We start from the raw sequence: 20898 nt of genomic DNA, 5'->3' as shown, positions 1-20898 counted from the left end.
GTGTGAAATCAATTTCTTTTTGAATGATTGTAGATTGAAAGAAATATAAGCCACACTACCAGTCCAAAGGAACAAGAAGGAAATCTTACTTGTAAATATTTCATGATTAAAATTTTAAATGATTTCACAGTTTCACAGCTCTGATAAGTACATATCTATTAGCCGCTCCCGAGCTTTTAGGAGAAACGATGTTAGGCTGATAGGCCTATAATCTTTAGGGTGGTCATTGTTACCTGCTTTTGGCAGGAAGATATGTAACTCGTGCAGTCCTCCATGGGTAGTTCTGTCTGGACTCAAGTGGTGTAAGGTAATAATTTAAACCCGAAATCAAAGAGACAGAAGATAGGAGCTAAAAAAATCGGCAAGATTTTATTCCTTTTTTTTTAAATACTACAATATTCTTAAGCTCCCATGAGTAGATTACAGAGAATTTTTATTCGTCACTTTATCACAATCAAAATCTGTTGGAGTGTGAAAAAAAACTAAGTTTGGCAATAAACGATATTCGCGCTTACTGAAAAATGCGATTAAAAAACCCATATTTCTATATGTAGAATATTTTTTAACTTCTGCAAAATAAGTGTACAAAAAATATATATTTTTCCTACAAACAATAAAATAATTAAATTACCCTGCAATGAAAATACAAATTTCGAACACATTTCGCAGAATTTGAGGATATCTATCTATCTATCTATCTATCTATCTATCTATCTATTGACCATAAAAATCGAACACGAATTTTTTTTTCAACCAAATTATTAAAATCTATAGAAACATAAAAAATCATTGTGTCTCCCCATAATGGCGAGTTTTTTATGATCTTGCTAATAATTAATTTATTGCTATATTTTTTTAAACCACAATTACGTTTTTTATGGCACCTGATTCATTCCTTTCTGATTATGCTGAATCAATAATAAATATAAAATCAAATATACAACTTTTTAATACATATATTTAATATATTACGTTTTTATAACACACGACGATTTCTTTTATATGGAGAAAATGACCAAACATCAAACAAAATTGGCAAAAATAAACCGTAAGTCCTAGAGAGCTTAAATTTGTATTTTTTGGCCTGCTGGAAAACACTTTTAAAGAAATCTATTTTCAAAAGTGAGGCGTCAAATTAAAGGGCTTGGCCTACAGATGTACAATAAGGCTTTGTTTTTTTTGAAAAGAGTTAGCTCCCGTTAACAAATTAATTTTAAATTATTTATTCAGATAAATGAGTTATCAGATAAATAGATAGATAGATATGATTTAGAGTTATGCACTGTGACTACGAGGTCTGCTTTGTTCTCACACATTCACAGTACCTCATCCAACCGTGGAGATCCCAGAAATTTGAAGAGGTATCCAGGGGTCAGCGATTGTATGAATCAACACTTAGCCAGAGCCCGTCTTCTTGCCACTGCTCCTCTCTCGCGAAGCAGTTGTAATGAATTCTCCTCGATTGAATCAACAGAAGCAACAGAGGTTGTTCGTCCAGATCCCTAGATAATGCAGGTGACCCCTTAGTCTACAGTGCCATGTTAGAATGCCTGTTATTATGCTTAATCTCTCGTTGGTGAGTTTTATGATTACCCTATACTTTATAGGTTGTGGCCGCCCAATAAGCATTTAGCCTGGGGTAGAACTCAAATGTTGGGAAGGCCTTAAGTGCAGCTGGCCTTTTTATTACTCAACATGCATCTATGTATATGTAGCACGATGTAAAGATCATTCTTGCATATGTACTTATGTATGATATGTAGTTTGCTATACCGTTTAGTAGGCCATTAAATTTAGAATAGTAAAGTGCAAGTTTAAAATGGCTACAAAATACCAGCGGTATATTTGGCAAATTTTATTGTTGATGGTGTTGTGTTACGCATTTTATTCCATACGAAGTATGCTCGACAACGTTGTTATATGACCAACACCTTCAACCAAAAAAAAAAATACTAAAAATCAAGGTTAAGTCTTGGTTAGAATTCTTATAAAAATGATTTGTATCAATTACGTTATTTGTTTAGAATTCACAAAAATGGGAAGGGTAGGCTATTTTTTCTCTCCACCCTAATGTACATACATACATATATATATTACATAAGTACGAGTATACATACATGCATATATGGATGTCTAGACGCGTACATGTACATATGCACATATGTATGTAGGTATTCATTTATCAGGAAAATGTTTGCCGACATTGATGATGTGATTATTGCAGCAGCCACAATTGCTGATAACAACACTACAATTAATGAATCTTTAAATAGAAACAACGTGATAAAATCTGCGCGGTTGTAAAAATTTTCAAAAAACAATAAATGTGGCAAACGAACTAAAAATGTATATATAGAATAGGTTAGGAGGGCCTGTATGAAGTGTTCCATACTTTCCCTCAAGACGAGACCCATTCCCCGAACCGGAATTACATATTCAGAGAGAAATTAGCGCATTTTGCGTGGCATAAACCCACTAAGCCAATTTCTATCCAAAATTAAATTGGGGGAATCGAAGAGTTTCACCTCCGCTATCTCCACCAGACTGTTGAAGAGGCGTGATCTTAAGAGCTTGAGAGCTTGGGCTATAGGTCCGGGCAGCGACATTGAAAGTGGTCAATTGATTCCTCTTCATCTTCATAGCGGCAGCTTCCACCGAGAATTTCAGAAGATCTTCTATCTCTTTCCTACTAATCCGAGGCCATAATAGGCTTCAGATCTCACAGTTTTCCCCGCTTGTTCTACAAGTTATTAGTAACGGCTATTGTGTGTTCTTCAAATTTTCAGAGTTATCTGCCTCGATAATTGGCACATTAGAGCCGCATCTGACCATCTCATCAGCCGACTCGTTTCCTTCAATATTACTATGCGCGGCGACCCAGCCGAGAGTGACGTTGATGTGGCTCACTAATGCCGACATTTCCATACAATCCCCGACTTCATTATCTTACGTCCCGCTGCTTTCAAGGCCGCTTAACTATCGAAAAAGAGAGCAACTTTCCCATCTGGAAGCGTACAATTCAATAGCAGGGCGATCCAAACACCTGTTCACAATGTCAGCTCAATCCTGCTCAGCTAACACCCCTCTCCCTCTGGTCCAACCCCGTTGAAACAGCTCGTTTACTGGGCCTACCCGTAGTTGAGCTTGACGAAAACGATTGATGGACAAACCGACCTATGCGGGCCCCACTAATTTTTTCTTAAACGTGACCGTTAACAATATTTTCGCCAAAAACCCGTTTATTGTGACTGTTGCCACAAACGAGTGAGGTCTATTATAGCATTATGTTTTTTCGAGTCACAAAAATCCAGCAATCCCTCACCTATTGAGAAGTTTGCGCTTTTTTTGTATTTATAGCGGAGATACATATGTAGCTAGATGGTATATTTTTATGAATTTGTATAACATTGCGTATACATAAGTCCCGCATTTGTACTTGTATATCGTGTATACTTTAGCGTTGTGAAGGACGTTGGTTACAAGCAGTATATAGCAGAGATGCCAACTTTGGGGAAATTCCCTCAGAATGAATTGTTCCGGTAAATCGGGAAATGACTTAAAATTTTGTAATAATTGGACTTACAGATAAAATTATGGCCGCACCACATTTCGGCAATTTTTAACACATTATTATTTTTTTTTTGCTATTTAGTTTTGGTTATTTTTTATAAAAATATGGTTAATTCTTTAACAAAACCGATGAAAATCCAAGTTTCAAACTTTCTGCAATATTTAAAAAACATCAACAAACTTTTGTAAAGATTTCAAACTTTTTTTATTAGATTTCCTAGAAGAATTCTGAGTATGTAGTTTTGTAGCCCATTGAGTTCTAGTAGAATAAGGTACAAATTTCAAATGGCTTAAAGTAACTGTTGATTTTTTAGAATTTTTTTGTCCCATTTACTTCCATATAACGAAAACACACAATTTATTCTTATATGGCAGATACCCGTAACATCTTCGACAAAAAAATCTAAAAAAAAAAAACAAAATGTGGTGCGGCTATAATTTTTCCGACCACTGTATATAAAATGGCAAGTGTTTCTTAAAGAATAGAGCAACGCATTTTAGGAAATATCATTTAAAATGGAATTTACTGAGTTGGCATCCCGGCCAAACTACATTTAAAAATGCTTGCAGTTAGCAACTCAATATGCTTAGTGGATTTACGCGTGCCCTGATATATTGGCGTGTTAAGCATATCGCTCATTTACTTCAATAGAGTCATAATCCAAAAAATACAAATCTTGAGTTAAGTACGCATAAATTACCGCTACCTCTTCTTCTATCGAATACCAGTAGCTCCCTAGAATAAGATATTTTTGCTCTCATTGTTACTATAGGAATATAGATATGTAAATTCAAAACCCCTTTTTCTCGAGTCTGCCCACCAAACAATTTCTGTTGCCGGCAATAAGAAAACGTGTCGCCCTCGGAAACAAATTTATTGCCGGTAATATTGCCATCGAATCGATTTCCTATTACCGGTCGCTCTAAAACGTCCGCCGAAGGCAACTCGCCTGGGCGAGTCGTTTTCTTATTACCTGAATGAGTCCTATTCTTATCGCTTCAGGCGATATTTGGAATAATTTTATTCTTTTTAAGGCTTCATTTATTTTTTTTGTATACCAAATCGCAACTTACAATCGGAATTAATTCATTTTCTCGCTGTGAGGCTTCCTATTTCTTCAATCTTGTCCTTGGGCATAATTTAGATGCTTTTGGCCAATACTATTGACGCCATATTCATAAGTTTCGGAATTTTTGAGAACTTTTTTATTCAAAATTGTCATGAACGAAGTGATGTTGCCGATTTGTCACCACAGCAATAAATCGGTGAGTCGCCAATTTGTTGCCATTGACGATTGTTGCCTATTTCTCATGTTTTGCATGGTGGGTGGTTTCTTTTTTTTTTTGAGTTATGACACATATGTATACATACATACATACATAAGCAAATAGAGGCATATTCATTTGAAGACGTACTATAAATTTTATTACCCTCTTTGTTAACTAACTATATAATCAAAAAAATAGAAAATAGTCCAACCACTCGAAAATGTTCGCTACCGTTAAAAAAATTAATAATACGAATATGACTGGATTTAAATTTATAACGGCACTGCGTCGCAGAAATGTCTACATCGAATTTAAGACATGAATAGTAAATTAAGACATCGATGTGAGAGCGGAATTACCTAATGAAGTGCACCAGTGACTGGGCCATAAATTGATGTGTCCACTACAATCCATCAAGACAGGTGGCAATTAAGAAATCTACAGCTATCACAAGACATACATACATATAGCTTGGCCATAAAGAAGTTGTTGATTTCTTAATTGTTTTATTATTGCTTATGGTGATTTCAAGATTTTCTTTTTGTTCTTTGCACCCACCTTCGCTGCGACGTGGTGATTGGAGTGTCCAGTAATGTATGGTTTGCAAAATGATATTCATGTGAGTAAATACCTTTTTTTTTCTACATATGTACCTATATACACATACATATGCAGAAACATGAATGTGTAAAAATGAAAATTTTGGGAAATCAAGTTTAAAAATTTTTTTAACAATATTGTTAAATTTGCAGATTCATACTTCTGGCCCGAGGTTGACACTATATAATTGTACACGTCAGTTAAAGTAGCTTAAGCGACTAGGTTTGACTTTGAATTAAAAAATAATTTTCCCTTGGAAAATATTATATAAATTTGAATGAAATCATACGTCGAAGGGCACAAAATTCGATTATCTGAAAAACGCATACGTATGTATGCATATATTTTATTTAACAGATTTCATTTTTCAAATTTTCGTAGCGAGCCATTAAATTTTAAAATTTTGAAATCACCGTGGATGACCTAGTTTCATTCATAGAACAAAAATAAGGTGGTGTCCCATACAAAATTGGGTTTTCATATTTTTTTAAGGACCACCCTATTGCGTAGATATAGTACGTGCTTATGACGGAGTCACTACATAGACGTTTCTTGATTTTCAGGCTTAACTCCGCCTCTAACTCTAAAAGTAGTGCATATTTTTATGTCTTAAAAGGCCATCGAACCAGTGACTCAATCAGCAAAATGTGCAACGATAATCAGGGGAGCCATCGACGTGAATTCGCAGCTGCGAATTAGCCTCTTTTGTTCGCGTGGTAAAAATGGCTTGTATAAAAAGTGTAATCGTGACCTCATAATATGTGCTTCGGTGGGTAACCTACTGAATCCTAACGAGTATCTAACTTCGATTCCTGGTTCGAGCAACATTTAACAAGTCTTTTATCGAAACGCAGGCAGGGGCCAACCTTCCGAGTGTAATTCTGCCATGAAAAAGCTTTCCATAAAAACCATGGCCCCTTTCGTAGGCGGCGTAAAAATGTGGGTAGCTCGTCGAGACTCAACGCTTTTACTGTACATACTATTAAAATTTAATCAACTTACATTGATATATATTTTCTCCGTTAAGGAATTCAAGAAGGCATGAACAATTTTTTTCTAGATTTCCCTTCAATATGAACGACAAATCTCAACAAGAAAAACTTCGCCCGATTTAGCACTCATTTAAAAGCTAGAAAAGTGAAATGAAACTGCTGCACTTAAATTTAAAAATAATAAATTCGAATACCTTCCTGTGTTTTCGAAACCGATGTATAGCTAACGAGTGGCAGACTATGTTTGCTTCTAAATACATATTTAGTGGGATATGTTGTACAGGACAAATTTTTAATTTAACGTCGACATACTTTGCTATATATTGTTTGTAAATGGTATTAAATTATATTATAATTACAATAAAAATCGAATGTATTGCGCTTTTTGGAAAAAACAACTTATGTAAATGTGTATATGTAGTTTAAAAAACTTCTTTCTTTTGGCTCCTCTGCACGATCAGATTTATACGAATATGCCTCACTTAAGTATGGACCACTTGAATTGCTCGCGCGCTGATTGCAACACCTGCAAGTGTAAGAGATTTATGTAAAAAGGAATATTTATTGAAAATTTCACAAGTTTTAGTTAAATTTTAAAGTGGGTGATTAGTATTTGTATGTCAAGTAAATATTAAAATTCTTTGACTTGCTTTTATTTATTTTGTATTGGCATAAGATAACAATAGTAAGAAGGATATGGAAGCACTTCTATATTGCAATAAAATGTTTCCGCTTTAGCAGCTGCTCTTGCCGATGTCATAAAAAGAATGTTTAAAAAATATTAAATAAATTAATTATAAATTAGATTAAGTGTTTTTATAGAAAAATCATTTTTGAGCTGGCATTAGAGCAAAAAGAGTAACACAAGCAAAATAAAAGTTTAAATCCTTTAAAATAGTTAAATGCTACAAACTACATACATACGTCCAAACATAATTTGAGGAAAAAAATAAACGAATAGTTTGTAACGTTCTGCATTCGGCTATTTTTTTATTTTTGAAACTTTTGCTTAGCTTAAAAATAGGCATTTAACCGAAGTACACTTATAATTGGTTTTTGTGTGTTACAAGAACTTTACTACAATGTTTTCTTAACTAATTGTAAGGCTTTTTCTACTCGGACGCTTGGCGTTCATAACCAGGCACTTTTTTACAATAGCCGTAAGCAACTACTACTTCTTGTGTGCACAATTCATACTGTCTAAAATAACTTAACTTTGCAAACCAATAAAATTATTATATAAATAAGAGAAATTTGTAACTTAAATTTATATGAGAAACCAAATGTGTGTAAATTAATAAAATAGTTCGAGCTTATTAATTTCTCTTTGATTCGAGTTCACCAATACAAGATAATTGCCACAGACTACCATAATAGTCCATTAATTTTATTAGTTACCTGCGCGACGGTCTGCTCTGCAATGGGAATGTCATCGTTGCGCAAATCCACACGTTTCACCACGGACGATGGATCGGCATCCAATATAACGCTGTCAATATAGAATAACGCAATTTAACCAAATATTTTTATTACACAGAATCAACTTTTGTTTTGGGATGCTCCCTATTTTCCATACCCGCCATCACAGATCTCATCGAACGCCAGCATAATGATTTCCAAATTTTCCAAAACCAAGCGCTTTTCCACATTCTTCTTCAGTATCAAACTTATCGTGTCATATAGGCAATTCAACACCGACAAGAGTATCAGTTCATTTTCATAGGCACTGCCCATCACATAGAAAAACAGATCCACATTACTCTTGTAGACGCAGGTAAGGCCGTCCAACATAATAATTTCCGTATTGGAACGATGTGTTTTGGTGAATAGATTCTTTTCAAAAGCCTTCTGCTCCTTCACCGTGGGCAAGACATTCTTGTCATAGTACTTGGCCAAGATGCGATTGCCATCGTTGTCCATGATGCACATGCCTTTGATGATGTTAAGTGTGGGCTCCTGTGGGAACAAAACGTAAACATTTTTGCTAATTTATTTATTTAAATGTATTTTATTTATAGTTTACCATCATGAATCCGTCCATTGCCAACCGATTATTTGCTACGAATGACGTCTACTTTGTTATCATTTTGTTTTCAAGTGTCATTCGCTGTATTGCACTAGCAGAAGTACAGGGTGAGAATATTTGACAGTGTACATTACACGTCATCCGCAACTGTCAACACGCTGGGGGTAGGCAACACTGGTCACGGGCCACTTGACTTCCGAGTTCATTTCGTTCCAAACCCATTACGGATTAAGGTGTTGAAAGAAGATAACCGGAAAACAAACCACAGCGTCGTCTGTTGAGTTTGATCCCAGACGGTAACCGGAACTCGAAAAGGCAAAATTGGAAATAAGAATTTATCAAATAATCATTCACAATGGATACTGACAGCATTTCAAATTTCGTAACAAAACAACAAATTCCAAATATTTTTGATCTTTCAGCAGTATTTGGGGATAAAATAGTTATTTAACATAAATACAAATATATTTTTATACAAAATGGAAGTTATACAGAAGTTGGATCAGGCTACAGTCACTGATACGCCAAAAGTTAAGCGCCGATCTAAAGAAAAAATAACGAAAATTGTTGAAGGAGCAACCGCAGGCAACGATGATGCTGAAGTGGGCACTAAAAAGGTTCCAAGAATTCAACTTAAAAAAAAATTGACCGACTTATCAGCAGAAAATCAAAACCTAAGCCAGGCTATTAGCGCGAAAAACGCAGAAATATCAGATCTAAAACGTTCAGTCCAATCTCTAAATGAAGTGCTTAACTCAGTGCCTATTGATGAACTGCGATGCAATTCGTCAATAGCAAGCTCGAAATTATTGGAGCTAAGCAAGAAAAACCGCCAATTACGTGCCGAGTTAGAAACTACCAAGAACCGTGTTAATAAAAAGGAAATGCAAATACAAAAACTGGAACGTGAGCTAAAACACGTCGAGGATAGAGCACACAATGCAGCGGCTGAGACACACAAGGTTTGCTAAGTACGAGAACTTGATAGCTTTTAATATATGCGCTCTTTCTTGCCCTCCTTCCCACTTTTTCTAGGATGCCTCAGATGAGCTGCGCGCCAAGCTAACCGCACTACAGCAAAAGTTATTTGAGACCCGCAATAAAAATTCTGAGCTACAAGGTCAACTTAAACTCGCCCAAAAATGTCTGCAGCAGGAAATCGGTGAACATTTCAATTTAGCTACAATGGCAGCCCAAGCACAGAACTCTAATTGGCGTGGTCGCGCACAACAAATCCTGCATCTACAACAGAAACTGCATGAATTAAAGGAGCGGCTGGATATTGTGGACAGGCATTCCATGGATGGACGTCCTATTCCTTATGGCTCTGATGGCATCACTCAATCTGAATCGACACCCACGAGCGCCGCAAAGAGTGTTGGTGGTCGTCCGGGCAGATATGAAGATGCGAAAATTGCAACGAATGCAAGTGCCACCTCCTTTGATCGCTACAATACAGTCGTGCGGAAGACAGAAATACTGCATCGCGCTAAGGTTGAAGGCCTGGAGAAAGAAATTGTCGCACTTAGAGGGCAATTGGAGGAACAACGTGGCAAAGTGTTGGCGCTTAAGGTGCGCAACAAAACACTCAATGACGATGTGTTGAAATTTAAGATAAAAGCCAATTCGTTGGAGGAGCAAACTGATTATAATGGCTTAAATTTAGCGAATATGAATGAGAAGATGAATGTGCAACGCTATCACTATGAAAATCGCTTGGAAGAGATGACGCGCCAGTTGAACGATTTGAAGCGCATACATAAGGATGGTGAATTTCGTGAAGAGGAGCTGCGGGTTAGATTGGAGAATATGGAAAATTTAGTACAAGGCAAAGATACGCATATTGAAGAGCTTAATCAGAATATAGCGCGTTTGGAAACCGATCTCAAAGCTTTAGCGGGCGGTTTTCTTTTCTCATGTCGCGAGCTGCGCAAAGTAGGAAATAAAAAATTCAAAACTTCTAGTTCAATTTATTGCACATACTTATATTAACTTTTAATATATTTCAGGAAGAATTCATCACTATACTCGACGCATTAGAAGCTGAAAAAAATCATTTACTTGAACACAATAAAACGCTCATTGCACGCAGCGAACAGGATCGTATAAAGAATGAAGCGCTTCACGAGCAGGTGGCTAAACAAAAGGGGCGCATATCACGCTTAGAATCGCGCATACGTGAGCTTGAGAAGGAATTGGAAATGCAGTCAGAGCGGAAGAAACGTACGCAACGCATTGCGGACTATGTAAACAGCGTGAGTTCTTCAGTGTCATCAATGGGCACCTTCGTCTTTGAGAGTTCTTCGCTGAATAATCTATCGCATGCAGCGGTTGAGGAGATGACACAAGCGCAAATTTATCAAATGAAGCATGAGTAAGCAAATAGTGCGAAAATATTATAGTTTTTTAGATAAACTTATTCTTGCTCTTCATTTTTTTAGGCTCGAATATGCCAAGGAGAAGCTAATCTATTTGACTGAAAAGGTGTTGCATTTGCAGGAAGAGAAAGAAAATGATGCGCGCGCCTTTGCTGATATAATAAACAGTTCAAAAAGTGCTGTGTTGGATACAATATTGAATAATCGAAGCAGTGCTTCGCTCTCAGTGGAAATTAACGCTGGCGAATCGTTATGAAATGGGCATTTACAAGAACATTTGAAAATAGGTACGAGTGGATGTCGCATGGACATGAAATTGTATATGTATAAGAATATTAAAAATTTATACAGATATCTGTCAGTTACATATAAGCTACCTACATAAACTGCAATTAGAAGTTTTGGTTACAGATATTAGAAATTAGCTTCAAATCGATTCGCTTATCAATACGAGAGCACATGATTTGTAGTTTTTAGGTGTGAATTTGCTACGTAGGTGAGGCTTAAACCCTAATTTAGAAATTAACAGAGATTTAGAGATTGCTACGTAGCAACTTTACGCTTAAAATGCTACAAATAGTCAACTCCCCTAATATTACTAATTATTATACAAATTTTTAGTTTTGTGGGCAATATTTGCGCAGTCTTTAAATCTCTTAATATCTAAATCATTTTTGAATTTTCCGAAAATTGTAATATTCAGGAATTGTCGATTTATATAAAAAAAAAAAATATATATATATATATACCATTAGCCACTGAGTCTAAAAGAAAATTGTAATTTGAAACTACATACCTTATTATCGTGTAAATACCAACACTGCAAGCTACACATTTTTATTAATAAAAACACATTTAATAAGTTTAACTTAACTTCGTTATATTTATTTATAAAATGATTTCTCGAGTAACACGTATCTGTATCTGATCAGTTTTCGCTTTTCATATTCATCTATTGCACTAAATATTTACTATATTATCATGCACTTATTTAATTAGCTTATGATTTTTATTTTAAATGCATACATATTTCTGAAACATTGTATAGGTTTATCTCGCGTGATCATTATCTGTTATTCGAGTAGTTTCAAAAGCTTTATGATTGTATTGTTTTGAATAATTGGTGCACATATGAACTTTTTATATGCAATATTATTTATATTTTACTGTACATAAATGAGTGTTGAGTCGTGCCGAATGATATTGGAAAAGTCAAGGCGCAGGCGAAGAAGTGTTTGGTGTCATATAGGGTTTCTTCGCAACGCGGATAAACATATATTTGATGTAAAGTCTGTATAAGTAGGAGTTTAGCTTTCTACAGCATCCAGTGCTTATAGTTGTGCCATTGTTGGGCGAGTCTCTCGAAGCAGCTGAAGCTCTTCATCAGCGATAAGTAGTGTTAGGTAAGGGCGAGAGTTGGAAAAGGTAGTGACCAAGGGAGACCCAAGAAGCGTGCAGCTTCTATAGGGTCCGTCCATAGGGACAGAGGCGATACTTTGGGCTATTGTGGTCCGAATCTCTGTGAATGCCGTTCAAGGCTTATCGATATGCTGTCGGGTCCAGTGGTTGCTTTATGGCAAGTGGAGGCAAGTGTCTACTCGGGTGTCCACGTCTGTGGCTCCCTACCAAGAATTGCTTGCAGAGCATTATGTTGTGCTCCGTAATGGGGAGCATTTGCGCCTCGTCATGTCGTCAACGTCGTCTCCAGTGATTGAGTTATGAATGTCTGGTTCCCGTAATCCGTGAGTTCATAAAAATGCTTTCTACAGTGCCTGAGAGAAGGTCCTGATTCTCGAAAATCCGCGCGAATTCTTAGCCACTTGAAACTTAAATAAAACTGCATACAAGAAATTTATTCTGGAAATTCTGATTAAAAAATTTTAAATTGCCTTACGTACTATATTTTTATATCCGAAACTTGAAAATTGCAAATGTATGGTATTGAATATAATATAAGCCCTTCGATATCTAAAGTTTATCTTGTTTGTTATGCCTAATTTAATAAAATATTTTTTTACGAATACAACAGAGTTGGTATTTGTTTTAAAATTATATACATATAATGATTTTGGGAGTGATTAATTTTTGAAAAGTTTTTTTCCCCATTTCTGCTTTTATTTTTATTTTAATTACTTCAAAAACCGGCTTACTTTATTACAATCTAGCATCTCCACTATTTGCTATATTAACATTTAGTACATAATTTAGATTTTGCAACACTACTTTGGAAAAAAAAGTGTATAACTAACGTAATATGTTAGTATGTGTTCATTATTTGTATGTAAAAAAAAGGTTATACCTGTATAGTAGGATGGTCTTCAAAATATTTGATTTATCAGATTTCAAGTACAAATTATGTAGAATTTTTTTTATTAAAAATTTTTCAAATACGGTAGCGAACCCTAAAAGTTTATTTAAAACATGAAATATTCGTGGATGTCTTTATTTTGTACTTACAAAATTTAGATGTTGATATTTTAGGGGCCACCCTACTGTATTGTTTACGAAACCTTTTTTCTCAATTATGTATCTATAATAACAGATTTTTACATATAACATACGAATCTACAGCCTTATGAGGTATTCCTTCATAACGCTACCCCCCATACCTGCCAACTTTTTTTTTTAATTGTTTTAAAATATATTCATAAAAAATACAAGCTTTCAAACTGGCATATTGACTTTGCAGGTTATTTACAAGATCATTTCCAGGACCACCTTAAAGCTGCCTTTTCTAGTAGATTTTTGCAGTCGACAGAACTTGATCCTTGTAACTGCAGCTTTACTGTTAAGCCCCAGCTTTAATCACGTATTCGGTAATAGCCGGAAAGATATGACACGTGCAGATATGAAATCAAGTGTTGGGGTCATTTGTCCCCAAGGTCGTATGAAGGTCAATTCCTTCCAAGGGTTGACCTTCGATCCGACCTGGATCTCAGTTTTAAGGTCCGTTTGTCTTTATGAGGTGTCGCATGTGGTTGAGATAAGTAACTCTATATGAACACAAAATAAATTATATGAAACAAAATTTTAAACTTTAATGTAAAAAGCTGAAGCTTTTTTTAAGGAAAAGTAATGTTTTGTGTTTGGTCCACAGGACTCAAATATAATATCTACATACCTGATTTTATCTGAAGTAATGGGGGTTTCAGCTAAAAAATTATGTTGACCTTGAAAACACATCCAAGTTCAATATACCCCGCGTCATTGAAATACTTAATTTTTTTTAAGGAAAATGTGCAGGTGTACAGTAACATTCGGAAAGAATGCCTCAAATGTATTTTTATTTATTGTAGTTAAGCATTTTAGGTGTATGCAAATAAAAGGCACTTTAGGACATACATTTTATGCATAATAAGAATTTTTTTGTTATTTCGAACTACATTTTGTTTTTTGAGAATTTTTCCTATCTAGTGCATTGAAGGTTGGGTAAAAATTAACAAACGCTTGGTAAGCTATCAAAATTGTATGTGCAAGCGCGATGTCTCAAATATTATAAATACTAGTACTAGTTGTTTACATTTGTAAAAATGCTAAATATTTTAGTATTCAGTCCAATAGGATTCACTAGAGGCTTCATCAATTGATAACCGGCTATTACAACGATAAAAGTCATTGTTTATAAAAAGCGGTTGGTTTGTTAGTGATTGGTTTTTAATTATTTTTTTTTATTAAATGTGTGTCATACATATATTTTTTCACCTAAATTGATATTTATTTATAAAATTTTTATTTAATACTTAATTGTGTGTACTTATTAGGTATTTATTAATGTATAGTAATAATTGTTTTAATTTACTCGCTTTAGTCTTTACTGGATATTATGTCAAGTCAATTTTGCAAATTGCTAAAAATTCGTTCGAATTTCATTTATTTAAATGCCTTTACCTGTGTTTGGTCTAATTTTTATAACTTTTTATAAATACTTATAATGTACAAGTACATATCTATATTTTTTACCGACTTCAAAAAACGAGGAATGTTATCAATTCATCGGAATATTTATGTTTTTTTTATGTACAGTAATGAACAAAAATATAGTTCATACTACAATAAAAAATTGGCAAAAATTAACGCTATTTTTAGCAGCTTCAAACTTGCTTTTTGTTGCACTATTCTATTTTTCTAAAAAAAAAAACTGATTAGAAAGTTGCAAATTAGTATGCAAATTTTTTGAATTTTCCTTAGTTTTACACAAAGTTTAGCGATTTTATTTGCTTTGTTGTAGTATGAAATAGATTTTTATAAAAAATTGGCGAAAATAAATTAGAATAAAAACTATGCATTCACTGTGAAAAATTCTCTGTGCCAATACTTTTGGTCGTCACTGTATGTTACCGGATAACTTGAGACCACGTGAACCGTTTCCTATAATTCTTTTTGTATCGGAGAGGTACCACCTCAAGTGTGGTCCCATACTAATATGGTTTGATTCCGATCAGTGGATCATGAAGGAATTAACGGTGCTGCTAAATTTTTATATAGGCTCTTGGTTGTATTTTTTGCTTAAAAATTACTTGTTAGCCTTTACATTACCCATTGGAATTATTTTGCTAAAACAAAATTTGGCCCATTGTATGCTGATACTAATTGGGTAAACGATTAAATACGTAGACCATTCGCAGTCCAAACAAAATCTAATGAAAATGTTTATTTTTACAGTGCGACTGCAGAACAACCGTTAAGTTGAGAATTTCTTCAACACACTGTTTTCTAGTATGCCTGCAACGATATAGTTTAATGGCGTATTGATGAATTAACTTTCGTACAGAGGAAAGAAAATGAGTTACGAGTCTCTCTATATTAAGTATTAAGATAGGCTAGGTTAGGTTAAGGTGATTGTCCTTTGTCAAGGGACTCAGTTAGACCTGGGTGGCTCCTACGAACTACTCAGAAAGTACGAATTCAAGTGCCTAAGCCGCAATCTACCAAAAGCTGGGCAGTTGTAAGAGGAAGAGTTGAGGTGACTCCACGTCATCGTCGTCCTCCATGCAGCTGTGATAAAAGGGGTTCGTTGTGATATTTAATCTCACTGCGTGAACCCCGTTAGGACGGTGGCCTGTCATTACACCTACTCCGGCTTCGCGAGCCTAAGGAGATCCCTCGACCGCACCCTACCCACCCACGGCCAGAAAGAGCTCGCAGTAGCACAAGTATTGGTTTTTCGCCAAGCGTTCGCTGAGTTGACGCGAGGCCCGAAATCCACAAGTAGTTAAGGGAACTCCCACTCTACCTTTTCTTGGCGATATTACCTCGAGGGTGCCGTTTTTGGCCAGCCATCAGCCGCACAGTTGTCTGCGATATTACTATGACCTGGTACCCATACAACCATACAAGTCTGGCATGGTAATAATCCGCCACGATAGAAAATTAATTAATACATTCCTTTACTAGCTTCTAGCGTTTCGTAATGGAGCCTACGACTCTGATTGGCGCCCGTCTGTCTAAGAAGATGTTAACCTCCCTTACCGCCATAGCGCACAACAGCAGCCCATCGACTGCTTTTGGACTAAGGTAACGATATATTGATTTTTGATTAATTAATTTTAACGGTAACTAGATTCGTCTGAATACCCCGGTTACACTTGATGAAAAATCCTAATATTTAGCAAGCGGAGGAGCTTAACTAAATGTCATATCGTTCGCTTGCTGGAATGAACGTCGTAATCCAAAAAAATATATATATATATATTATTATTTTTATGTTTTTAGGATGTCGATGTCGTTCCCACGACCGACACACATTGGGTAAAACAGTCAAACCCCTCGCATTAGAGCTAAAAGAAACGTTGTGGGCTTTACTTTTTTTCTAGGCTTTATGCACTTTAGTTATATAGGGTGCAAAGAAAACAATAAAGGTCAGTAACCAAAAACAATTTAGAATAATCTACTAAAAAAAATGTTTATTTCATTACAAAAGTGTATTCATTTTTTACTCCCGCTCCCCAGATTTCGCGTTTTAATAATGTTGTATCGAGTGCAAGTGACGAGATTTAATTTATTATGCATTCGGTTTTTATGGTTTCTTTATTGAAAGATGTTTTTTTTTTGCATTGCTTTACTAATTAAATTTAATTACATTGTATGCCAGTATTTATTGTATTTTGTTTGTAAACGTAGGTACTATATAAATTTTATATAATGCATGTATGTATGTATATTTATAATATATGTAAACTTATTGTAGTATATCTAAGTTGTGATATAACAACAAACACAATTATCCCATTTGCAAATTCTATTCAATTCATATTAGTTGTGTTCATGAGTTCTATTTTTTTTTTTTTTTAATAAAAAATGTGTAATTTTTGCTTTCATAATTGTTTTTCTTTTTCCTTTCTTTTCTTTTGTTCCGTTTTTAACAACAACAATAATTGCGTGTTGGTGCTGCTTTCTCTCATTTACGCTACCTTCATTTCATTCGTCCTGTTTTAACTCCTTGTCAGGAGCATTTAATTATGTATAATTAATTATTGAATATTTATGTGCCAAATGCATACCTAGGGACATTTAACACTACACTTTCGCTGTTAGAAAGTGGGCCAATCCAATTCAATTCAATTCAATTCGTTCATTCACAATTTAAGTGAAATTCGCTTGGCGTAGAGATGATGAAAACCGAAATTATGTAAAAAGACAAAATCAAAAGACATGATTAAAGTAATAATAAAAATCAGTCTCGACTTGCGGTTGATTGCTCGGCTTTTGATTAGTAGTGGATTTCATGTCCCTAGAGTTGTGTGGCTCATGATAATGATTATTATGATGATGTTGATGATGATGATTATGGTGATTGTGGCTGTGATAATTGTCATCATCGAAATTCTTTAAGTGTTCATTCTCATAATCATTATTGCTATCAGCTATAAATATGTTAATGAAGAATATTAATACGACTACTAAATAAAGAATACAAATTAGTATTACAACAAATTGGTGATGACAACAACAATAATATAACATTCCCTATTATATAACGGCTTGCTCCACATAGTTGGCGGGCAGCATACCGGTTTTGCCAGTGCGTTCGACGCGTCCGGTCATCCAACCAGAATCGGCTGATTCTACTTCAAATATAACATCACCTTCACGGAAGCTCACTTCATCGGTATCTTGGGCTTCGTAATCGTATAGAGCACGGTAGACACGCTGTGGAAGAGTGAGAAAGGGAATATAATTAAATAAATTCGTTAAAATAGAAGGTGCTCGTCGTAAGCCCATTGCTAAGTATGTACATACTTATACTATTAAATTAGGAAAGGTCGGTAGGCTCTAAAAAAAACTTTGAATTTTTGTGAATCTAGGAACTTGAAGTCTACGAAAAGCCATATTTTTTTTTAGTTAGAACAGTAAAAAAACAACGAATCTATAAGCACTAGTAGGGGTATCTATTTAATAAAAATTCAAAACTATTATACTATTTTTCGGAAAAATAGGTGGAAGAATATTCTTTCATTGTTTTATTCTCACCTATAATCGCGTAGAATAAGTAGATATCAATCAAATTTGCATCCTCATCCCTACGTTACTTCAATTTGGTTATTTAAATTAATGTCTCCTTGGCATGCTTAGGTTTGTATAAAAGAAGTTAATATGCATTAACATTTGTTTTCTACAAACTTTCTAAAAGTTATTTAAGAGTTTTTGTAGCGTCGCACATAGGAGTATTTGTGTAATAAAACAGGAAAAAAGTCAGATTTATCAACTTTGATAAGTATTTTTAAGCATATTATTTCTCAAGCTGCATACATATGTACATACAGCATTGGTCATATCATTAGTACCCCCAAAGTTCAAAGTGATATTGTTTGCCACTTAGGCGTAGTACTCTGTTCACAGCTGTGAAATTTTGCCAGCAGCACACATTGTTTTCAAGTGAAATTTTTACATCTCACAAAGGGTGAAGTATAGACAAAATCATATAAACAAATTTTCAACCAAACTGATTTGTATAGTTCAGGCGCGTATCCAGTAAAAGGTTCTGGGGGTTGTTTTAAAATATCTTATTTTATTATTTGTTTTACATTTCCTACAAGGGATTATGCCTTGGTTTTCTACATTATTTGAAGTGAAGGACATGAAGTCACTTTTCATCAAAATCCACTTTACCTGGATTTTTCGCCATAAAGTCCAGCATATGAAAAGAGGGTACATAAAGAAGCTGTTTTCACAGCAAAAATATTATTTTTCACAGTGTGAACAGAGTATAATAGTACACTATTTTGTGAAGGAAATGTTGTGGAATTTCATACTTAATGTGCAATAAGGTTTTATATTTTTTTTTAAAGTGTTGCCACCTTTTCAAAAATTATATTCAAATTATTTTAAAAAATAAATCAATAATTACACATTGGGTATCAAACGAAATGGTTTCGAAAAGCTTTGTTTCTTAGCTGAACTATAGGAGGGTTGCCATCTGTTTAAAAATCATATTAGGTAAGAGCAATACTTATCATCATATGGCTGACACACGAAAGGGGTTTCAGAAAGTAGTAGTTTGAAAATATTTTGAAGAGGGTTGCCACCTGCTTGAAATGTTGAATTTAGTTTACTTATACACAAGTTATACAAAATATTTTATGGTATGGATATCAAACGAAGGAGTCTTAAGAAATCTTTAGTTTGAACGCTAAGAATATTTTGAGGCGTTGGAAGAGGGTTGTCACCTGTTTAAAAAGTTAAATTCAAATTATTTTATAAGTTAAATGAACGATTAAAATATGGGTATCAATCGAAGGGGGTTTGAAAAATTTGTAGTTCTTAACTGTATTTAGCGGGGTTGCCACATGTTTGAAAATTAAAATTCCGCTTAATTCATTAGTTAATTAAAATATGTAACGCAGTGTGCGGCGAAGGAGGATTAACGATAATTAAGCTTGACAATACTTTTGAAGAGGGCTGCCACCTGTTTGAAAGGTCTAACTTAATTAACTAATTCAAAAACTAAATATGAAATATAAAAATACCGTAAAAATGTTTGAAGACAGTGGCCACGTGTTTAAAAAGTTGCATTCAAATTATTCAGTAAGTTGGGTGAATTATTAAAGGATGGGTATAAATCGAAATGGGTTTCAAAGGGATTTATTCCTGGCCTTTATTTAGGAGGGTTGCCATTTGTTCGAACAATCAAATTCGAATTAGTTCATCAGTTTATTGAAATGCATGTGTATCACAATGTCAGACGAAGAGATTTAAGAAGATTTTAGTTTGAGAATACTTTTGAAAAGGAATTTCAACAAATGGGAGGTAAAATTAGAGAGCTTAGCCTGTAGATGTATGATAAAGTTTTATTTTTTTTTTAATTAAGAACTTTTTTCATCGGTACAGGGTGATTTGAAATTCGATGAAGATAAAAACATGCACTATGCGTGACTGCTCTTCACTCAGAAACGGCTGCACGATTTGATGAAATAAGGCACTCGGATCTTTTCTAACTCTGACAAACATTTGGAATATTTTTTAAGTTTTTGAATTTCAATTTTGGACGTTTTAACGCCATGCGGGATCACTAGTTAACCATATTTGTATAAAAAATTAGCGAAAAATTAAATATTTAGTTGCCCGTATTTCAAAAAACTATCTGTACGTAAACTTTATTGATTGACTGTAAGTACTAATAATACGATTGTTCACTTACCAGACTTGACTTCGATTGTTGTTGTATCATTTGCTGATAATACTGTTGCTGATGTTGTTGCTGCTGTTGATGAAGCGCATGCTGCTGCTGTTGCTGATGCAATAGCTGTTGTTGTTGTTGTTGGTGTTGCAGCTGCTGTTGTGACTGCTGCTGATGTAACTGATGATGCGATGCCGATTCGCCAGCCAACGAGCTATAAATGCCATTTGCAGGATCAATGTCAGCGATTGAGCCGATACGCTTCGGGTAGGCGTTGTTCACTGAATGGTGGGCGAAAAAACGATTGATTCAGAAAATATAGAGTAGAGTTATAGGTACTTAATTGCTTAAAAAAAAAAATTAAATTTTAAAGCGCACTAAAAATATGCGGCAACGCGTGCGACACACAAAGCGCGACGTTTGGCGATATACGGGGCGCTTGTTTTT

At 34.7% G+C, this 20898-nt stretch overlaps 3 protein-coding genes across 4 annotated transcripts; 1 reads left to right on the top strand and 2 right to left on the bottom strand.

Annotated features, from left to right (window-relative positions):
- Positions 1-6596: 6596 nt before the first annotated feature.
- Positions 6597-8558, bottom strand: LOC118753328 (coatomer subunit zeta-1-like). Of its 2 annotated transcripts, XR_004994797.1 has the most exons (5): positions 8455-8558; positions 8008-8387; positions 7830-7920; positions 7082-7172; positions 6597-6957 (listed from the first exon to the last, which is right to left on the bottom strand). XR_004994797.1 is itself a non-coding variant. In XM_036488202.1 (4 exons), the coding sequence occupies exons 1-4, from the start codon at positions 8470-8472 to the stop codon at positions 6910-6912; spliced, it is 537 nt and encodes a 178-aa protein (XP_036344095.1). In that variant the 5' UTR covers positions 8473-8558; the 3' UTR covers positions 6597-6909. The 2 variants fall into 2 exon arrangements, 1 of the variants encoding a protein (XP_036344095.1); XM_036488202.1 differs by lacking the exon at positions 7082-7172.
- LOC118753327 (coiled-coil domain-containing protein 13-like) lies at positions 8461-11468 on the top strand. The gene is made up of 4 exons (XM_036488201.1): positions 8461-9419; positions 9493-10392; positions 10467-10831; positions 10899-11468. The coding sequence occupies exons 1-4, from the start codon at positions 8937-8939 to the stop codon at positions 11089-11091; spliced, it is 1941 nt and encodes a 646-aa protein (XP_036344094.1). The 5' UTR covers positions 8461-8936; the 3' UTR covers positions 11092-11468.
- Positions 11469-17602: 6134 nt separating this feature from the next.
- On the bottom strand, positions 17603-20760 carry LOC118753326 (LIM and SH3 domain protein Lasp-like; the record flags this gene model as incomplete). The annotated part of the gene is made up of 3 exons (XM_036488200.1): positions 17603-17698; positions 17763-17984; positions 20473-20760. Coding segments are annotated over 2 exons (468 nt in total), but the record flags the coding sequence as incomplete, so codon positions are not given.
- Positions 20761-20898: the final 138 nt, after the last annotated feature.

This window comes from Rhagoletis pomonella, unplaced genomic scaffold (assembly GCF_013731165.1).
Source record: "Rhagoletis pomonella isolate Grant_MI unplaced genomic scaffold, Rhpom_1.0 Rhpom_scaffold_02356, whole genome shotgun sequence".
In the NCBI taxonomy this organism is placed as follows: Eukaryota; Metazoa; Arthropoda; class Insecta; order Diptera; family Tephritidae; genus Rhagoletis; species Rhagoletis pomonella.
This window is presented reverse-complemented; position numbering and strand designations above follow the sequence as displayed.

Coding starts and splice junctions, on each gene's coding strand:
- LOC118753327 (XM_036488201.1), top strand. CDS start 8,937: ATGGAAGTTATACAGAAGTTGGATCAGGCTACAGTCACTGATACGCCA. Junction 10,393..10,466: donor CATGTCGCGAGCTGCGCAAA/GTAGGAAATAAA, acceptor AATATATTTCAG/GAAGAATTCATCACTATACT. Junction 10,832..10,898: donor ATTTATCAAATGAAGCATGA/GTAAGCAAATAG, acceptor TCATTTTTTTAG/GCTCGAATATGCCAAGGAGA.
- LOC118753328 (XM_036488202.1), bottom strand. Junction 7,921..8,007: donor GATGAGATCTGTGATGGCGG/GTATGGAAAATA, acceptor CTATATTGACAG/CGTTATATTGGATGCCGATC. Junction 6,958..7,829: donor CAGAGCAGACCGTCGCGCAG/GTAACTAATAAA, acceptor TTACACTTGCAG/GTGTTGCAATCAGCGCGCGA.